This window comes from Anabrus simplex, chromosome 8, assembly GCF_040414725.1.
Source record: "Anabrus simplex isolate iqAnaSimp1 chromosome 8, ASM4041472v1, whole genome shotgun sequence".
In the NCBI taxonomy this organism is placed as follows: domain Eukaryota; kingdom Metazoa; phylum Arthropoda; class Insecta; order Orthoptera; family Tettigoniidae; genus Anabrus; species Anabrus simplex.
This window is the reverse complement of record NC_090272.1, coordinates 211,199,067-211,218,894: the sequence shown is the minus strand read 5'-3', so window position 1 is coordinate 211,218,894 and position 19,828 is coordinate 211,199,067. Positions and strand designations below refer to the sequence as shown.

The window sequence follows — 19,828 nt, the reverse complement described above, 5'->3', positions numbered from 1 at the left end:
AGATCTTCCATCATAGATGGAATCCATTTCCAAGTTTGGCACCTGAGAACATGTTATATACGAGAGTAATCCCAAAATTAAGGTCTCCTATTTTTTTATAAATACAGAACTCTGTTCGTGTGGCTGTTAGTCACAATATTGTGAAGAATGTTTCCCATGCTCGCATATAAACATGCGCACACCATGCTGAGGCACTCAGTCTTGGCTTGGCAGCTGTTGAAAATGGAGCTCCCGTTGGATGTTACCGCGAAGTGCATGCAGTTATTCGGTTTTTTAATGCAAAAGGTACTGAACCGATTGAAATCTATCGCCGATTGACGGAAGTATATGGTGGGTCATGCATGCATGTCAAAAATGTTCATAAGTGGTGTACAGTTTGCAGCTGGTAGGACTGAAATTCACGAGGAACGAACAAAGGAGCGGGAGACTGTCAATTTCCGTCAAGACAGTCGTGAAGGTTGAGCAAATCATGCGTGAAGATCAGCGGATCACCCTGGATGATCTCTGCACTTTGGTTCCTGAGGTTTCCCGTAGCGCCGCTCACAACTTCCTGAACAGCATGGAGGTGAGCTGGTATGACATGGGCATACAAAAACTGTCACAGCGTCTTCAAAAATTCATCGACCGAAATGGTGATTATGTAGAAAAATAGCTAAATGTTCAAGTTGTAAAATGATGTAAACCATTGTAGAAATAAACAGGTCTATGTATTTATAAAAAAATAGGAGACCTTATTTTTGAGATTACCTTCGTCCTTCGTAGGTGCACCTCCATTGCTGTTCTCCACCGATCTCTCCATTCTTTAAAGGGGTTAAAACCTCTTGCAATCATGACAGCAGCATTATGGAGAGATGGGTGACGTGGTGACTCTATTGAAGTTAAGGGTTAGCAGATCCCTTTGCACAGGTAGCTCAGGATTTGCAGAGATTTTATTAAATTCCCTGATGAGAGTAGTAGATCTGCACAATACATGATTCCTGTAAGCAGTGGGAACCAATCTACTGGTGTGGGTTTTATTGCTCCACATATTATGTTCATAATGGTATTCGGCTGTGTGTCAGTGTACCTTGTATGATGTCGGGTAACAGAATTTATTGTCGTATCCTTATTTGACTGAAATATACACTGAGTGGCCAAACGTCATGGGAAAACACTGAATGTGATGTTAATAACGAGTTGCTCCTCCTCGAGCCCTTAAAATGGCAGCAATACAGCAAGGCATTGGAATCGTTCTGGAGGAATCTGGACCCACGCATCTTGCACTGTTACTCACAATTTGTCTTGTGTAGTTAGGGTTTCATGGAGCATACAACAGCATCCCATAAATGCTCGATTGAATTAAGATTGGGAGATCTGGAGGGCCAATTCTTCAACCACCAGCATGCAACAACAGAGCAGGACTCAACATTGTTCTGTTGAAACATGGCATCTCCATCAGGGTACTCTAGGGCCAGAAAGAGATGAAGATGGTCTGAATGAATAACATGCACCTGTCAGTGCTCCCTGCAGCCAGACAGTGGGGCCTTTTTACGACCATGAGAACGCTGCCCAGACCAGAACTCAGCCACCTCCCGCCTGGACACAACCTGATATAGATGTTGATTCCCATAGGGATTCTTCTAAATCCATCTCTTTTCAGCCACTGATGAGCTCATTTCTGTTTAGCAGTTTCTTCAGAAGGGTGCACATCAGCATTCACTGAGATGCCATTTTGAGAGGTCTTCAGTTTTGTGGAAGTTTCTGGAGAAAGCTGGATAAACCCAGGAAAAGGGAAGAGGCATAAAACAAAGATGAATACAGGTGATAAAAGTCTGGGAGCATAAAACAAACCGGAATGAGAAAAGGATCCCTATTGCCTCTGTGGATCCGTGGTAGAGTGTCGGCCTCCGGATCCCAAGATAGTGGGTTCGAACCCGGCAGAGGTAGCCGGATTTTTGAAGGGCGGAAAAAAGTCCATTCGACAATCCATGTCGTACGATGTCGGCATGTAAAAGATCTCTGGTGATACATTTGGTATTTACCCGACAAAATTAATTCAATCTCAGCCATAGACGCCCAAGAGAGATCCGGTTTACTCTATGTCCGCTAGATGGCAGACAGAGTAAACCAGAACGTCGAAATTGACGAGCAGACAGCCAGATGGCGTCAAATCGAAATGTCTGCAAAACGGTAGCTGAGGCCATACGATTATTATTATTATTGGTCATAGGTTAGTGTAAGTAATAGAAAGGAACGAACTAAATAAAGTCACATATGGAGTCACTGTCTTATGTCTCCCTTTTCCTTTGTTTATGCGGCTTTCTTCTTTTTGTACACGTTCTGCATCTAGACTGAAGATCTATCAAGAAGGCCCCATGTGAAATATTGAAGCCTTCCCTCCTGATGAGGCAGATATAGAACTAATGGGACTGATGGGGAAGGAGTATCTATTTGAAGGCGACAGTGTGTGAAAGATAGACATTGTTCTTGTCCTTTTATGTCCTTGTCTCCTTTCTTTTGTTCTCTCTTCCCAGACTGACCTGACCTTGTAATTATAATTGTTACGGAGTTTTCCGTGATAGTTAGAGGTGAAAGAAGGTGCTGGGGGGAACAGGTCTCAACTTACAAAATTGAAGTTAAGATAAAATTTAACAAGGTTATATTTTTCTTTTTAAGATCAAGAAATAACAAATATAACAGGTATTCGGTAGCCTAGCAACAAATCGAGAATGTACAATTACAGTGTTACAGGATTTGGGCTCCGAGAGCCAGACACATAATTCTTGAGCAAAGAGCCCAACTTTACTTATACATAAGGTTTAACAAAGGGGCAGAAAACCCCAATCATGCCCAGGAGCACTTGCTCCCTATTACTCAGAAAAGCCTGCTCGAGGCACACAGAAACCAAATTTCAAAAAGAGCAATCCGCTCTCAAAGTTCCAGCCTATCAAAGGCCACACCAAACTCCACCTTCAAACTGACCTCCAAGCACATGAAAACAGGGGTAAAAATACCCAACCTACTGAGGCCTATTCATTAAAGAAACAGGAAAATTACATGGCCTCCAAAATACCAACTTGAGAGGAGGCGACCTTGCACTCCAAATACACTTTATTTAAAACCTACTTGGCACTAGGCCGTTAATGCAAGGGCTAATCCCATCCTAAAGAGGTGACTTATATGAGAAAACGATTTACATTACATTAGGAGGGAAGAAACGGTTGTGAAAATAAGTTCACCTCAAAGCAATATGAGTCGGAGCTCGAGAGGGTTAAACACTCTCTATCCCCATATGTAGTTACAGAGGCAGAATTTAAATCAAGAGTCTTTTACATTTTAGAGGACAGTTACATGGTAAAAGGTTTCGAACCCACCCCGAGGGTTAAACTGCTGAGCTGGCAAGAAAATAAGTTATAAAACAGCCATTACCTGTTGGATGAACTGCTGCCCGAAGAAAGAGGCGCTTCCCTCCCCCTGCTACATAATTTACACAATGATAGGTGTTACTGAAGTGGCGCAGAGACCCGAAAATCAGCAGTTTATATACCCTCGCGGAACATTCGAGACCTTTCCTGAATGATAACACCCGCCCACAAGCTTTTTATTGGACGACCAAAAGATTTCATGTCAGAATTGAAGAAGAAAACCTGGATTGGTGGAAAATTAATTACAGAAATTTATGATTGGCCAGTTTCAAAACTGGCAGAAAGAAAGGGTTAACGTTGCCAACTTAAACACAAGCTGAAAGAAATTTAATAAGGAACAAACTTATAAATACTTAATTTCTCCAAAAACACAGTTCTTTCACTTCGCACTAGGGTGCATAATTGTAGTCCTTCAGTAGTGCCATCTAGAAGAGAATGCTCACACTTCTTGCTACAGAGAAAACAAAACTAATCGAAAAAGACACAGTTCAGAGCTCTTCAAAATTTACAGATAGCGACATCATCTGATAAACTTGAGAATTAACACAGTAGTTAAAGTTCAGGTTTCCTCCAGTAGAGGAGTTTCAACTGGCACAATGTTTGAATTAGCAGAGCGGAGGTGTACCGCCCGGTACAATAATATTATCTGTTTCTTTTCAGTGACTCGTTTTGACACTAAGTTGTTTCTTTCCACGACTCACAAAATCTATTGATATATTCTGAACTAAAATGTCTTTTTTGTTATCTTTCTTTACTTTTGATTTGATGCCTCTGTTATTTTACTGTTGTAGCTCTCTGGATCTGGGTTTTGTCGAGGTAAGTTCTATTGCACAAAATATTCAGTAGTGTTGTTCAAAATCTTATGAAATTATCCCACATTATGTTTTATGCTTCTGATGAGTGCTAAGTAAGTAATTGCCGTAATATTTCACGAAGTTTGAATAGGTCAGCCCTATGGTTGAAGTTTTCCCTCATTTCCAAATGTAGGAGCTATAGGATAATTCTGCTGCAGAGCAGTCTCTTACCTCTCCAGTATAAGTCAGCTAGTTTACTAACTTTACATCAGCCTGACTGTAGGCTTACCCATCCACTTCTCACATGAAGGATTTGAGTCACCAATAATTATGGAATCTTTCTGCGTATCACTGCCTGTACATATGACTTCATACGAGAGATTTTTATTATTTGCCCTGTTTTTAAAAATGTTATTATCTGATCCACATCTGAATTTGCCACAGATGCAGAATTTTTAAGAGAAGTGGATTGACAAAATAAACATCCCAAGATATTTAAAAAGAATACTATACATAAGTCTGTAATAAGTAACATTTTCACATATTGTATAGATGATTCTTCAGAATAGCCACTGAGTGTTCAGTTATCATTGTTATAATTTTTTCTTGGATTCTTTTCTCTACTTTGTTTGCCATCACAACTTTTTAAAAGAATAGTGGTATAGTACAACGAGCTCCTAGAAGGAAACAAGTCACAGTTATTTGCTTCGCACCATATGATTGAAGAAAGTGTGGTATAGATGTTTGCCTTCTTCTTGTTGACTTCTTTGTGCTGAGTTAGCAATTGCTCAAAGCAAGTAATTTGGTCAATTATTTGTCCTATATTTTTTCCTTTGGCGATAATAATGACATTACATCTATTGCTACCATTTGTTGCCAGACATTGAAACTTTTCGTCAACTTCTAACACTTTCTAGCACTGAAAGGTGGCAGTTATTGGGTGGTGGTGGTGGTGGTGGTGGTGGTGATTTTTGTTTTAAGAGGAAGTACAACGAGGTAATCATCCTCTCTGAACAAATTAGTGGAAATTTTTTTAAAAATAAAAACAAAATTATTTATTCAACACAGGAATTTGGAAACACAGTACAAAATAAAAATTTATTGAATAAGGCCAAAAAATTACTAACAAATCAAAAGGGAACCTGCGTTCCCGTACACTTGTAATTTATATACCCTTGATTAATCCACTGTCGCACATAAAGTGGATGACGAGATCAGCAGAAGTCGCGTCATCAGCGTTTGAGTGTTTCCTGCAGGCCGAGGCTCCGTCTTAGGCCAGAGAGATTGGCGCACTTTGTGAGGATGTGGGCCACGGTGGAGTCGGCGCTACAAGAACACACTGGGGGGTCTTCCCTCTTTAGGAAATAAGAGTGCGTAGATTGTAAGTGACCTAACCTCAGCCTACACAATACTATGGCCTCTCTTCGTGAAGGTCGGAAAGAGGATCGCCACACGGTAGTTGTCTTCTTAATTGATCTCAGCTTGTTGGGAGTTCGGATAGCTAGCCACTCCAATTCCAAGGACACCAAGATGGTTCGACATAGCTGAGAACAAATATCCTTAGCAGGTACATTGACAGGCCTTGGAGGTAAAAGAACCGCTTCCTTTACAGCTTCATCCACAAGTATGTTTCCCACAATCCCAATGTGGCTTGGAAGCCACGTGAAAGTGATTCTGGTGCCAGCATCACTTAACCTGGGTAGAAGGTCATGAATCTGCTGCACCAGTGGCTGTTGCGAGAAACAGGTTTCAATAGACTGCAGAGAGCTTAACGAATCGGTACGCATAAGAAAGTGGCTTCTTTCGTCACCCAGTGCAAACTGCAGAGCTTCTAAAAGGGCGTAAAGCTCTGCAGTATACACGCTACATACACTAGGAAGCGAGATCTTCGTGCTCATATCATCGGTGACGAAGAAGCAACCAACATTATCTCCAATTTTAGAACCATCCGTGAAGATATGTCTCACGGCCGGATATTGGTGAATGAAGTCCTGGAAATACCTCTGATAAACAGAGGAATCCGTGTTCACCTTGGGTCCACGAAGTAGATCTAGACGAATATCCGGTCGCAGAACCAACCACGGAGGTACCTCGCTAAAAGTTTGTTCAAGACAACCACCGATATTGATATTAAAATCACGACACAGGCTATGAATTACAGGTTGTCCATTTCATGACCGTATCGATGAGTATAATCAAGAAGTTAGTATAATAACCACCTAATCGATACTTTATTATTGACTCAGGCAAAATTGAATATAAATTAGCACTTACAGGACATGTTTCGACCACTTAGTGGTCCTCTTCAGCTGTATAAAGGAAGAATTGAGAAGAAAAAACATTAGGACAATAAGCACAAATAATAAAAGTTCTTTGGAGACTCCTTTGTTAAAAAATGGAGGTCATCATAACAGGACATCTTGCTTCTCGTTCTTGTTTGGAAAAGATGTTTATTCTGCACTGTCTAGAGGGTCTGTCTTTGAGCGCGACCTGGTGAAGTAACAATGTGACACAGTCTGACAGTTCATGCAAAGCTCTGGAGAGAAGGGAAGTAGAGTTTTGTCGTCATCTAAAATATCATGTGAGGAAGGTGGGAGATTGGGCTGTGCTTTTGCGATGTTGTGTTTGATTATATCTCTTGCTCGTCTTGTCTGTTTTATGTCTACCCATTCCAAGTATTTACTAATATACATTAGTATACATTAGTAAATATTAGTAAGTATTTACTAATATATGCATGACACAGAACAGGCCCCACTTGTTGTGTAACAGCCGCCAAGTTAGGTCTGCGGCCGTTTGAGGTGAGTTCTACAAGAAGTAAGCTCAACAGTTTGACAGGGTTTGTAATACATCTCCCTTTGTTTAATTTGCAGATGTCCAATATTGAACTGGGAAGCACAGTCTTTATGACATACCGGGCGAGTTGGCCGTGCGCGTAGAGGCGCGCGGCTGTGAGCTTGCATCCGGGAGATAGTAGGTTCGAATCCCACTATCGGCAGGCCTGAAGATGGTTTTCCGTGGTTTCCCATTTTCACACCAGGCAAATGCTGGGGCTGTACCTTAATTAAGGCCACGGCCGCTTCCTTCCAACTCCTAGGCCTTTCCTATCCCATCGTCGCCATAAGACCTATCTGTGTCGGTGCGACGTAAAGCCCCTAGCAAAAAAAAAAAAAAAGTCTTTATAACATACTTGTTACAGTTCCACCACATCAGGTTACAACACAGCTAAGCATAATAAGAAAACACTTCGGCCTCTGGCACCCAGTTTTAGAAGATGGCACATTTTATTGTATATATATCATAAACGAATGTCAACACAACTAGTTTTTATTGGTGTAATATGTTTTTAATGTAAAAACAGTTTAACATTAATTTCAGTAGCAACGTAATTGAATATAGACCTATACCTTTCAACTTGGTGATTATTTCTGGTCTTGAAGATCAGAGACATTGAAATGACACACAAGGTGTAAAAATTGTAATTTAGCATCACCAATTGTAAAAAGTGATCGAACTCAGTACCCTAAGATGGAAAATCTTTTTAATAATTTTTTTAAAACTGTTTTTGACCTATAAATTTGTTAACTGGTAGTAATAAAAGTCAATTTAATTTATTTATAATTTAATGTATTGTCTAAAGGAGCAAGTTATGTAAATAATGTTGAGATGTATTTTATATTAAATGCCGGTGTCTCTTTACTTTAATGCAGCTGATGATGATGTTGTAAAAACATCGAAACTAGTACTGCTAATAAAGTGATTATGTTGTAATACAATCAGACAACATTGTTTTTGTATTGAATAGGTGGAACCTTTCAGATTTTATGCATATTTGTAAACTCAGTTCAGTATGGATAAATTAAGATGAAATTTCTTATGTTAAATGAAGTACATCTAGGCAACCATCCTCTATATAACACTAATCAGACAGAAAAACCGGAAGGGATCCGACACTTCAAAAAATGAAGTTTTCGCCCAAAGGAAGACAAGAGCCACAAAGGGCGTGAAAATGAAAGACTCCCTAGGCCTCGAGTGCTCTAATACCGTTGGGGTCAGAAAAGAACAAGAGTTGAGCAAGGGAGGTCAGATAGGATAGATAAAAGTGAAGAGCCTGGCACAAGCAAATGGAAGCAAGTCAGGACTCAGCCAAGGGCCCTGTGGTTGCCAACCCACGCTCCAAAGTTCAGAGCCCCTGGGGTCCCTATTAGTCACCTCTCACGACAGGCAGGGAATACCGTGGGTGTTATTCTACCACCCCCACCCACAGGGGGAGCCGAATTTGACATGCCAACAGTTAGCCTGCGACCAAGTAAGTTGGCCGTGTGGTTAGGGGCGTGCAGCTGGAGCTTGCATTTGGGTGATAGTGGGTCGGCAGCCCTAAAGATCGCTTTCCATGGTTTCCCATTTTCACACCACGTAAATGCTGAGGCTGTACCTTAATTGAGGCCACGGCCATTTCCTTCCCACTCCTAGCCCTTTCCTAACCACCATCACCGTCGGTGTGACGTAAAGCTAATTGTAAAATTTACCCTGTGGTAATCTTACCTCTTATGTTTTGTTATCCTGAGTTGCTTGTTGCATGTCACACATTTCACTTGGCTGCCCAGCCTCAGTCCTTGTCACTGTTGCCATCACAACTCGGTTACCCTTCGTGAAAAATTCCCATTTTGTAAAAGTCTTTAAATGATCAAGTGTAATCAGTATCTTATCTAGCAGTTTGCTCCTGCATAAACGGAAGTCCAACTGCTTGCACAACCAGTCCAGTGGTGGTGGTGAAAGTACCGGTACAACAATACCGTCCTCTCTTAACAAACTTTAGTGGAAACAAACCAATTACTTGTCGTAAGGGAACATGCTTGCAACACACAGCATCACTTAACATTGTATTTTACCTTCTTCAATTCATGATTTATGGAGAAACAGATGATAAGGTGCAGGCAAGACTCAACACATGAAGTTCTGCCCCAAAGATCAGTGAGACTAAAACAATGTGATAGCAGTGAACAGAGATGGCTGACCAGTAAGTATCAAACCAGCAAATCATGTGGAGAGTGTGAAGAGTTTCACACAGTTTTCAGGGCCACAAGAGAGATCACCAACAGGGTACAAATGAGTTCCCTCTTCTACCAACAAGTGGAGATGCTTCTTTTGGATGATAAGCTACTTTATATCAGTCTTCAGCTATAGTATCGAAACGTCCACCCTTATGCAGACTCCACGGAACAGAGGAAGGAAACTGAGCTTAAGACATATCTACTAGACACAATCAACACGTCCAAACTATGGTGATCAGTGTTCTCCCTAGGACCATTTTAGTGGGCACACTGCCCAGCCATTTTAACAGTGGTGGTGGTGGTGGTGATTATTGTTTTAAGAGGAAGTACAACTGGGCAACCATCCTGGCTAACATAACTTAGATACATGCTAGTTACAAAATATTAATACATATTTGAATCATTCAGTGTTCCAAATGTAAATACTGTAAAACTGTTTATTTAAGTGAGAAATCTTTATTGTCAGCATAATTCCATCAGTTACATTGGAATTTAAATGTTCAGCTTGACTATAACGTAGTGGCATGCACGAGAGGTGTCTGGATTAGCACGGAAGCACTCAGTTCCTCATGACGTCACAATCCCGTATGGCACTCCACAGCAACCAAGTGGTAAGCCCTGGTGTTATGTGATTATGAACGAACAGTAGAACACTAGAAGTTCATAATACTCTGTTACGTCTTGTTTGTGATAATAACACTAAAATGAATTTTGCAGTTAATGTTTACCTGTCTGATATTACTGTTAATGCCCTCTGTGGATTAGTGGTAGAGTATCGGCCTCCGGATCCCAAGGTAGCGAGTTCAAACCCAACAGAAGTAGTCAGATTTTTGAAGGGGGGTGGTGGTGATTATTGTTTTAAGAGGAAGTACAACTAGGCAACCATCCTTTATATAACATCAATCAGAGGGAAAAAATAGAAGGGATCCGACACTTCGAAAAATGAAGGTATCAGCCAAAGGAAGGCAAGGGCCACGAAAAGCATGAAAATGAAAGACTCCCTAAGCTTCCATACGTAATACCATTGGGATCAAAAAGAACAAGAGTTGACCAAGGGAGGTCAAATAGAACAGATGAAAGAGAGGAGCCTGACACAAGTAAGTGGAAGCAATGCCAGGACTCAGCTAGGGGCCCCGTGGTCACCAACCCACGCTCCAAAGTTCAGAGCCTCACGGGCCCCTTTTAAAAGTCAGGGGATACTGTGGGTGTTATTCTACCGCCCCCACCCACAGGGGAGTTTGAAGGGTGGAAAGAGGTCCATTCGACACTTCATGTTGTACAATGTCAGCATGTAAAAAAATCTCTGATGACGTATTTGATGTTTACCCGACAAAATTCAGTAAAACTCAGCGTTAGACGCCCAAGAAGGATTTGGTTTACTCTGCCATCTAGCAGGCCTATAGTAAGATGGAACGTCGAAATTGACGAGCAAGCAGCCAGATGGTGTCAAGTTAAAATGCTTGCACATGGTCTATGATTATTGTTGTTGTTGTTGTTAATGCCCTGAGGGGAATAAATCGAAATTTTATCATATTCATCTTTTGCGTAGTATTCCGCGCCTGGTTACTCATTCCTGCCACGCGGTGGACGAAAATTCTAGGGAGAACACTGGTGGTTCGGATGTGTGAAGAGGGTGAGAACAGCCGAAGTGGACATGAAAATGCTGGCTGGGAGACCTAGAACCTGCTAGATGGATATGGTCAAGACTGACTCGTTCAGTTGCTTTTCTTATTTTGTGTTTATCCTGTGTTACCAGTTTTGTTTCTTCCCATTTCTTGTGTGTTTTTGGCTTTCTTTTCATCCTGCACTTCCCATGAAGACTGAATATCTGTCAAGATGGCCTCTCAATGAGTACCATTCCCTCCTCCTGATAAAACTGAGAAGTAGAAAAGAGCTCGGTGGGGGTGAGTAAGACTTTGGATTGATGGGGAGAGCTATCTGATGACAGCAGTGTGTGAGGATGTGGAGATCGCACTTGTCACCTATTCTGTTGCCTTTGTGTTTATCCTTTTACATATTCTTGTCTTTCTAAATATGGCTTGGTAAAGAAATAAATTGACAATTAAAATACCATCCATTTCAGTAGTTTTCTTGTTTCATTTCAGATAACGCGCAGTATTTCAGGGCCTGCAATTACCTTAAAAGTTAAATATCAAATTTCTGCACGGGAAATAAGGAGATTTTTTATTGATTTGGTACCTGTCTTTGTATTTGGAAAAGAACATTGGCCTGATCCTCCAGTTCGACAGCCTGTCAAGATTCCTGAAAAAGCGGTGGGTATGACTCCTTATAACAGCTTTCCATAGACTGTGGGCTGTGGGTCCATTCAGTTGGACTGCTCTATAACAGATTGGTTGTTGAGAATGCAACTTTTGATGCAAAGCTTTGGTAAGGCTGTATTATATCCATATTCAAATAGCAAAAATATATTATCTCTTTCTTCATTTTATTTATATATTAATTAATTATAGGTTAGAATGTCTGTTGTTACAAATTAATAAGACAATAATGACAATGGTCGTGATGGGGGCAGAGGTGCTTTTAACATACAATAGTTTTGGGGAAGGTTATTCCACTGAAGCTCAACTTGGAGGATTCCAGCAAGATATAGCAGATATCTTAGATTCAGGAGGTCAAATGAGCTGTATCACAATTGACCTATATAAGGCATTTGATAGGGTAGATCATGGGAGACTACTGGTAAAAACAAGTGGAATTGGACTAGACAAAAGAGTGACTGAACAGGTGGCTATATTTGTAGACAATAGAACTCAGAGAATTAGAGTAGGTGAAGCATTATCTGATCCTGTAATCATTAAGAGGGTGTTCTTTACAATAACAAATCATTTACTTTAGCATAATCACAACTTTATTCATACAACTCAACACCATCTTCAAAACTACAATCAAGGAAACTACATAACACATATGGAACAAACACTGTCTTTACTCTGCCAGAAATCGATTACTCGAACAAGATACAACTTGCGTTCTCCACATTCTCCAACCTAGCAAAAGGCAGTTTTGCAGCACATCCACAAATTTAAATGAACATTCTGAAAATTATAGTCTTACACTGTACTTCTGAGCCACTACAAGTCTAATTTCTTGAGTGGTCGAACAGTTGTACCGCAGCGAGACTTGAATTCACTCCTTTTTTCAGTTCCGGAGTCACTACTGGGAACATCTTTGTTGATTGCTGCCTCTCCTCTTCAGTGTTGTAAAATCCTTCTTTTCAAGACATTTTATCTCTACAGGATAAAGTCATTGTACTGGACGAAACAAGACACCTGTTGCTGTCTTAATTCTAGCCAGACAAGCCACGTAACAGCTCCAGCACTCTTCCTGTCATTGCTCTCTACCAACACGATGTCTCCAACTTGGAGGGATCTCTGTTGCTTTTGGCTCCATGATCGGAGAGATCCCAAGTATTCTTGTTTGAAGCGATTTCTAAGGCTCTCTGAAACAGCTTGTAGATAACGCCATCTGTCATCAAAACTACAGGATTGAACTTGGTCTAAGTCGGTTACATCATTACCTTCTAGGTTCTGTAGGAACATGGAGGGGTGTAGTAGCTAGTGTTCATCTTCTTCAGAAACATAAGTTAGAGATCGATTATTCATCAGATTCTCACAGTAGCACAAAAGAGTACACATTTCTTCATAATTTAGGCAAGCTTTGCCCAGATTACGACGTAGCAGGTGGTGGTGGTGCTGGTGGTAATTATTGTTGTAAGAGGAAGTACAACTAGGCAACCATCCTGCATATAACACTAATCAGAGAGAAAAATGGAAGGGATCAGACACTTTGAAAAATGAAGGTATCGGCCATAGGAAGACAAGGGCTACAAAGGGCGTGAAAATTAAAGACTCCCTAGGTCTTGCAACCTAATATCGTCGGGGTCGGAAAAGAACAAGAGTTGACTAAGGGAAGTTGGATGGGATAGATGAAAATGAGGAGCTTGTCACAAGTAAGTGAAAGCAATGCCAGGACTCAGCTCAGGTTCCTGTGAAATCCTTTAAAATCCAAATAAGTCTTTCCTAGAATCCTCCCCACCAGGCTGCTGTGGGAGGGTTTAGCTTCCATGTAATTTTCAGAAGACAGCATGTCTTCTCTACTTCAGTCAAATCCAGTTGTTTCAGAGCTGTACAAAGTCCTGTGAAATTCGTGCCATTGTCAGAATAAATGCTGTTCACTCTTCCTTTTCTTGCTACAAATCTTCATAGAGCTTGGACATAAGCTAGCTACTAAGTGAAGTGATCAACTCCAGATGTGCAGCCCGATAAACCACACAATTGAAAATCACAATACACCCCCTTTTTTGCACCTTATAGAAAGACAGGGCCTGTTAAGTCTTTACCAGTGATCGGGAAAGTACTCAATGCCTTGATTCGATCCTGTGCTAATGGAGGGAAAGGTACTTCTGAAGCTTTAGCAGAGTTACAATGAAAAATCGCACATCTCTGAACAACTGCTGCCACCATTCTTCCTCTTCCAAATTTCCAAACCCTTTGGCGCAAAAAAAACAAGTAGCGTGTGTGTCCCACCATGGTCATGAAAGTAATGAAATTGTTCAATCATCCTTTTAACCATTACATGTCTTGATGGAAATACAATTGGATAGGTATATTCTGGAATATTGTCAGAATCAACAACTCTTGATTTCATGCAAAGAATTCCTTTGTTATCTGTGAACACTTGAAGATTCTTCAATTGCTCCTTTCTTCTTAATAAAGAGTTTCACTCTGGGTAAGGAAGAACAGCTTCTTCTCAGCAATGATAAATTCTTTGCTACTAACTCCTGTAGATACACAATCCTTATGATTACTTTGTCTGAATCTCAAAATCCAAGCATTAGTCCTAATGATTTTAATGTACCCAGAGAATTGTGAGCTTAGTTGCAGTAAGATCATTTTCACTAGCGTGTTCTTGGCAGTTACAACTGTTTTCCTTCTTTCCCTGTTGACTTCTTCCAATACTGGTTGAGGACAGTTAGAGACCCATTCTTCTTCTTTACTTGTAAGCCAAGAGGTAGTATTAGTTCTTTGAGAGGTGCCATTCTAGATTTAGGCATCAGAAGGCTCAGTTTGATTTCATTTTCTGTCCTCAGAAATATGCAATAACCAAACGCCTTTTTGCTGGCGTCAACAAATACATGTAGTGAGCTGTTATCAATCAGTAAAATCCTTGTAGGTATCTGGCTGTCATGTAGGTATGGTAGCTGCTGGTTCCATCAACAGAATTCTTCACAAATATCTTCTGGTAAAACCTCATCCCATCCTATTTTCCTTTACCACGTCTTACAATGAGTTTGGGAATAAGGGTTACTGGAGCTGAAAATCCAACTGGATCAAATATTTTCTGCACACTGGAGGATACCACACTTCGGATTACTAAACCTGTACTTGAGCTGAAGTTGCATCCAAGTTCATCTATGTCACAGTACCGTTGAAGTCCTAAGACATTTTCAGTTGTACCAACACAACAATGTAAGGAATTCACCCATCCTCTCAAATTGAAACCTACAGAGGACATCAATTCTTGTGCCTTTAAAATAAAGGGCCCAAACTCTTCTTTTGAAACAACTCCAGTAAGACAGTTGTCCACATAAAATACCTGTTTTATTTTATCAGCTACTTCCTTAGGGCACCACCCGGAAGGTGGTTCAGTACTGAAACTTAAATTTTAATTGGACCAACTAGTCATAGTGGAAGAACTTTCATCTTTATTTCATTATTCTCACTTATTTTATTTAATAACTTTTTAGGACTATTTCGTTATATTTTCACAAGTTCTAGTCATCTAGTATTAACACTCGCATTAGCACTACCTTTATGATTATCTCTCATATTATATGGATGAATCAATCATACAACCCATATATTCGCTCATATACTCAAATATCTGTAAGATCCTCTTTTTCTCTCTCAAGTATATTTGTTATTAACATTATCGGGGGTTTGTATATCAATAAGTTATTATTAATTATTGTACCTTTTCTATATGTAATTAATGTAAGGAATTCACTCATCCTCTCAAATTGAAACCTGTAGAGGACATCAATTCTTGTGCCTTTAAAATAAAGGGCCCAAACTCTTCTTTTGAAACAACGCCAGTAAGACAGTTGTCCACATAAAATACCTGTTTTATTTTATCAGCTACTTCCTTGGGGCACCACCCGGAAGGTGGTTCAGTACTGCAACAAACACCAAAAACCACCCTGCAATATCTAAAAGTAGCAACCTCTCCATTATCCCACCAAATAAAACAAAGCATATCTCTATCTTTGGGATCAATATAATCTGCAGGAAAGCCTTCTCTATATCAGCAATTACTGTAACACTCTAGGGTAGGATCGGAAATTGGTGAGTACGTATGGAACAGGGTTCATGATATTTGGCCCAGGTTCGAGGCACGTATTCAAGGAATTGCCACTTCTGTCCTTGTTGGAAGCATCAAACACTGGCCTGATCTTTGTGTTGCCACTGTCTTTCAGCACAGCTTGGTGGGGATAATGTGTAGGTCCATCTGAAACCTTGTTTTCAACGCATTCAGTTATCCCCTTGTTAACCCGTTCTTGAAACACTTCATCATAATCCTCATTCCTCGAAACTTTCTTGAAGTGCTCAACAACTTCACTATTTGTTTCCAGAGAAATACAACCATCAGTCCAGGGTAGTTTAACAGTGCAGCGACCAGATACTTCTCTCTTCACAGTCTTATCAAAGAACATCTTGACCTGTTGTTCCCTCTCCTTGTTTTTGATCTGTTCACCAGGATCTTTTGATGATGATGATGATGCTTGTTGTTTAAAGGGACCTAACATCCAGGTCATCAGCCCTCAGGATCTTTTATACCCATAGGTTCAATTTGCCACAAATCTACTACTCTTGTTGATTGAGTCATTGTGAGTAGAGTGTAAGACAAGGCAGTTGGTGAGGTGATCTCAGAAGGACGCATAAGTGTCCACCCCAAACAAGTCCTAACAGCCACCGGATTTTTGTATACATGTACAAAGTCTGGCGTGATTATCTGGGCCCAGACATCAACTTCTAACAATACCTGTATGTCACTAGCCCTGTTACCATCACATTGTCTAAGATTAGTAAGTACAGCTCCCTTATCTTTCAGAAAATTAAACAAGTCAGCATCAACTAGGGGAGCACTACCACAAATACAATCATGTTTTCTTCGTTCATACCCAGCCGAGTTATTTGATAGGACTCAAAGCAAACAGGTGCTATTTTCCTACTTCCAAATAATTCTTGACTTAGGGTTACCTTACCTGTTTGTTCCAACTCTAATTTCCTGGCACAAGACATATTTATGTAGCTTTTCTGCGATCCACTGTCACAAAGAACTCTCACTCTGTGTGTGGATCCACCAGCAACTACCTTAGCAACTAAAGTCTGCAGATAGGTTACATGTCCTTCATTACTACCTGCTGTCATGCTAACTGTATTTGAAACTGAATCATCTTTAGGTTCATCTGAGGCTGTCTTCACACACATCAAAACGTAATGTTTCCCTCTGCAAAACAGACACTTCTCAAACATCTTACACTCAGCACTGACATGACCCTGTTGTAGACACCTAAAAGAAGCTCCCTTTTTCTTTAACATCCCTTGGCGTCATTCTAGAGAACAATCAGTAGCTACAGCACAGTCTTGAGATGGATGTGTGATTCTGCTACAAAATATGCACACTGTTGTTCTTGTTTCCCTTACTAACCCCTACTGAAACCACTGAAGGTATTTCCCTCTTTATAACCTTGGATTCATTGTCTTGCTTAACTCGATCTACCCTCTCATTAGTTTCAAAAGAACCCTGCCTTAGCTTAAGTTCTTCTGCACCTTCGACATCATTCTTTAAGAACGTTGTCAAGCAACAGTCAGGTTCCTTGGTAGATGTTTTGTTTTGATACACAATACCTGTCCCAAGTTTTAAAATCAGTGAAAACTGCAAGAACACTTTCCCTATGATACTGTATGGTGAAACATGCTATTAAGGAAGCTTATCAGATTCAAAGGTAAATGGATGCATGTTAAAATGGTTTTCAAGATTCCTTTCCCAATGAATGATCAATGTTCATTACAACAACAAATCTTCAAGGTGCAAGCAATCAAATCTAGGCCTCCCACAAGGAGCTGTATCAAGCACAACGTTATTCAGTGTGTACATCAATGATCTTCCAACAACAATAAAGAAAGTAATTGATATGAATATCAGCATGTTTGCAGATGATGTTATCATTTGGACCACAGCACGTAACAACGCAAATCAGCAAATGCTTCTTGAACACAGAATGAACCAGGCACTTATAAAACTTAAAAACTGGACATCGTCACCATAAGACCTATCTGTGTCAGTGCGACGTAAAGCCCCTAGCAAAAAAAAAAAAAAAAAAAAAAAAAGAAAAAAAAAAGAAACTGGGCTGAAAATAACAATATGGAAATCAATACTACTAAAACAGTATATGAGTTTTTTCTCCCTGAGAAACTTCCAAAAAGTGAAAGCACCAAGTACCTAGGTATTATCATGGACAAGAAGCTGAACTGGAAAAAAACACATACAACATGTGGAGGAGAATGTAAACAAATGGATGAAATTGCTGAAGAGACTAGCAGGAGCTACTTGGGGAAGCACTCAAGACATACTCAACAGAACCAACAACACTTACATCAAACCTATTATAAAATATGGCAGTGAAGTACTTACTACAGTATCCCAATCAAACATTGATTGCCTTGAGAGATGTCAGAATAATGTCCTACGAATCATAGCAGGCGCAATAAAAAGCATGCCTGTAACTGCCTTACAGTTGTATGCCCACAACTTACCAATAGAAGAAGAGATGAAACAACAAACAGCTAACGCATACCTCAGCTTACAAATACTACCCCAAATGACCTGGGCCAAAAAGCCAGTTACTAGCCCTAATCTTAAAACCCAAAAAGATCCTTTGAGTATCGCCAAAGAATATATTAATAAGAATAATCTGCAAATAAAACTGGAACCACTCTATACGCCAGTCAACTTTCACGAGTGTCATTAATTGGATTTAAAAGTTCATTAGCTTCAATTATCAATTAGATTGTTGATGAAATAGTTCATTAATTTGTTAATTAAATAATGGAGTAACTCTTCTTTCAGTTATTAGAGATTGATCAACCCTTGTTTTAATTATTAATTGTTGAGTACGAACTTTAAAAATTTATCACAATAACATTCAAACACATCCTCTTTTGACACATAATTAACGATCTTGTGAATGCGAAGGTATTCCCCGGAAATATTCCCTATTTACATAATCGAAACAACATTTATTCAATCTGGGATTAGTCTCAGAGTGGTTGCCTAATTTAAATTTAATTCAACTAAATTATACACAAAACGTGAAATGAAGAAAATCCTAAAAACAATTCCCGTATAATGACGACACATAATCCAATAATAATGATAATAATAATAATAATAATAATAATAATAATAATAATAATAATAATAATAATAATAATAATAATAAACTGAACTAGGGTGAACACACCTCTCACCCCATATGATGCCCAACAGTACAAGGTTGAGAGGGTCAGAACCTCTTTACGTCAACAAACACTACAAATGAAGCTCACAAAGTCTTATTCAAACAAACACAATATTTACATATATACACTGAAATCTATAAACTCCTAAAAAAAGAATGACATATGACACCAACACTGGCTGTATTCTTGTAGTAAGTACGTCACTGTGTGACTGGTAATCCTCATGTGCCCTGGGACTCGAACTGGTGGCCTCGATTTCACCATCAGTAGGGGTTCCTGGAAATCCCTGGCTATCGCCTCAGCAGGGGTAATAATTAATTACTCTAACATTTATTTAATCATATCTTTTGTTATTCAAATAAGGAAACCAAATATTAATGTCTCTTCTACAATGACCTGAATATGTGTGTAGAAACCCAGCATCGTATACAGCATTGAGACTTCTGTTCGCCTGACAATCCCTTTAAAAACTAGCCCTCACTCAAGGCCAAGCCGTCAGCCATAAATCTTAGTCTGGACCACGTCCATGACAAAGGGAGAAGGTTCTTTCCAACAAACCATGTTTCCCTACAAATAGATATTGAAACGGGAATGCCCTGTCAGCATTCACCGTTCATGTATTTCTTGCGGAGAACGCACTAACACCCAACTGTGTGGATTTAAAATGAGCGCCGAGCACGCAGGCATCATGGGTGACAGCATGCAAGTGATCGCTTGCTGCAGATACCAGCCAAGGCCAAGTGACGTCACGCCGAAAGTTCTCTTCAATTTGATGTTATTATATCACAAATGGAATGTCAGATCATAATTTGAAGAACGTCACCTTGTAGGCCTGGACAACAAATACTACTGCCCAAAATTTCATGAAAATCGGCGGAAGGATGGCCGAATTATAGATTTTTAAAGAAGCTCATATTTCCAGTCCGGCCATCCGACCTTGAGCAAAATAAGGAGGTTGCCAGCCCCGGAGTAGACAGTGTGCGATTTCATCGTGTACCAGCCGTCACGCTGTGCGGGCCAGCTGAGGTAGT

General features: G+C 40.0%; 1 protein-coding gene across 6 annotated transcripts in view; it reads left to right on the top strand.

The window, feature by feature from the left end:
* LOC136878987 (cyclic GMP-AMP synthase-like receptor) overlaps positions 1-19,828 on the top strand; it is a 121,109-nt gene that overhangs the window by 65,770 nt on the left and 35,511 nt on the right. For all 6 annotated transcript variants that reach the window (XM_067152651.2, XM_067152649.2, XM_067152650.2 and 3 more), the window contains one exon: positions 11,358-11,525. In XM_067152651.2, coding sequence (XP_067008752.2) covers positions 11,358-11,525 — 168 coding nt within the window. The remainder of the gene's footprint in view (positions 1-11,357; positions 11,526-19,828) is intronic.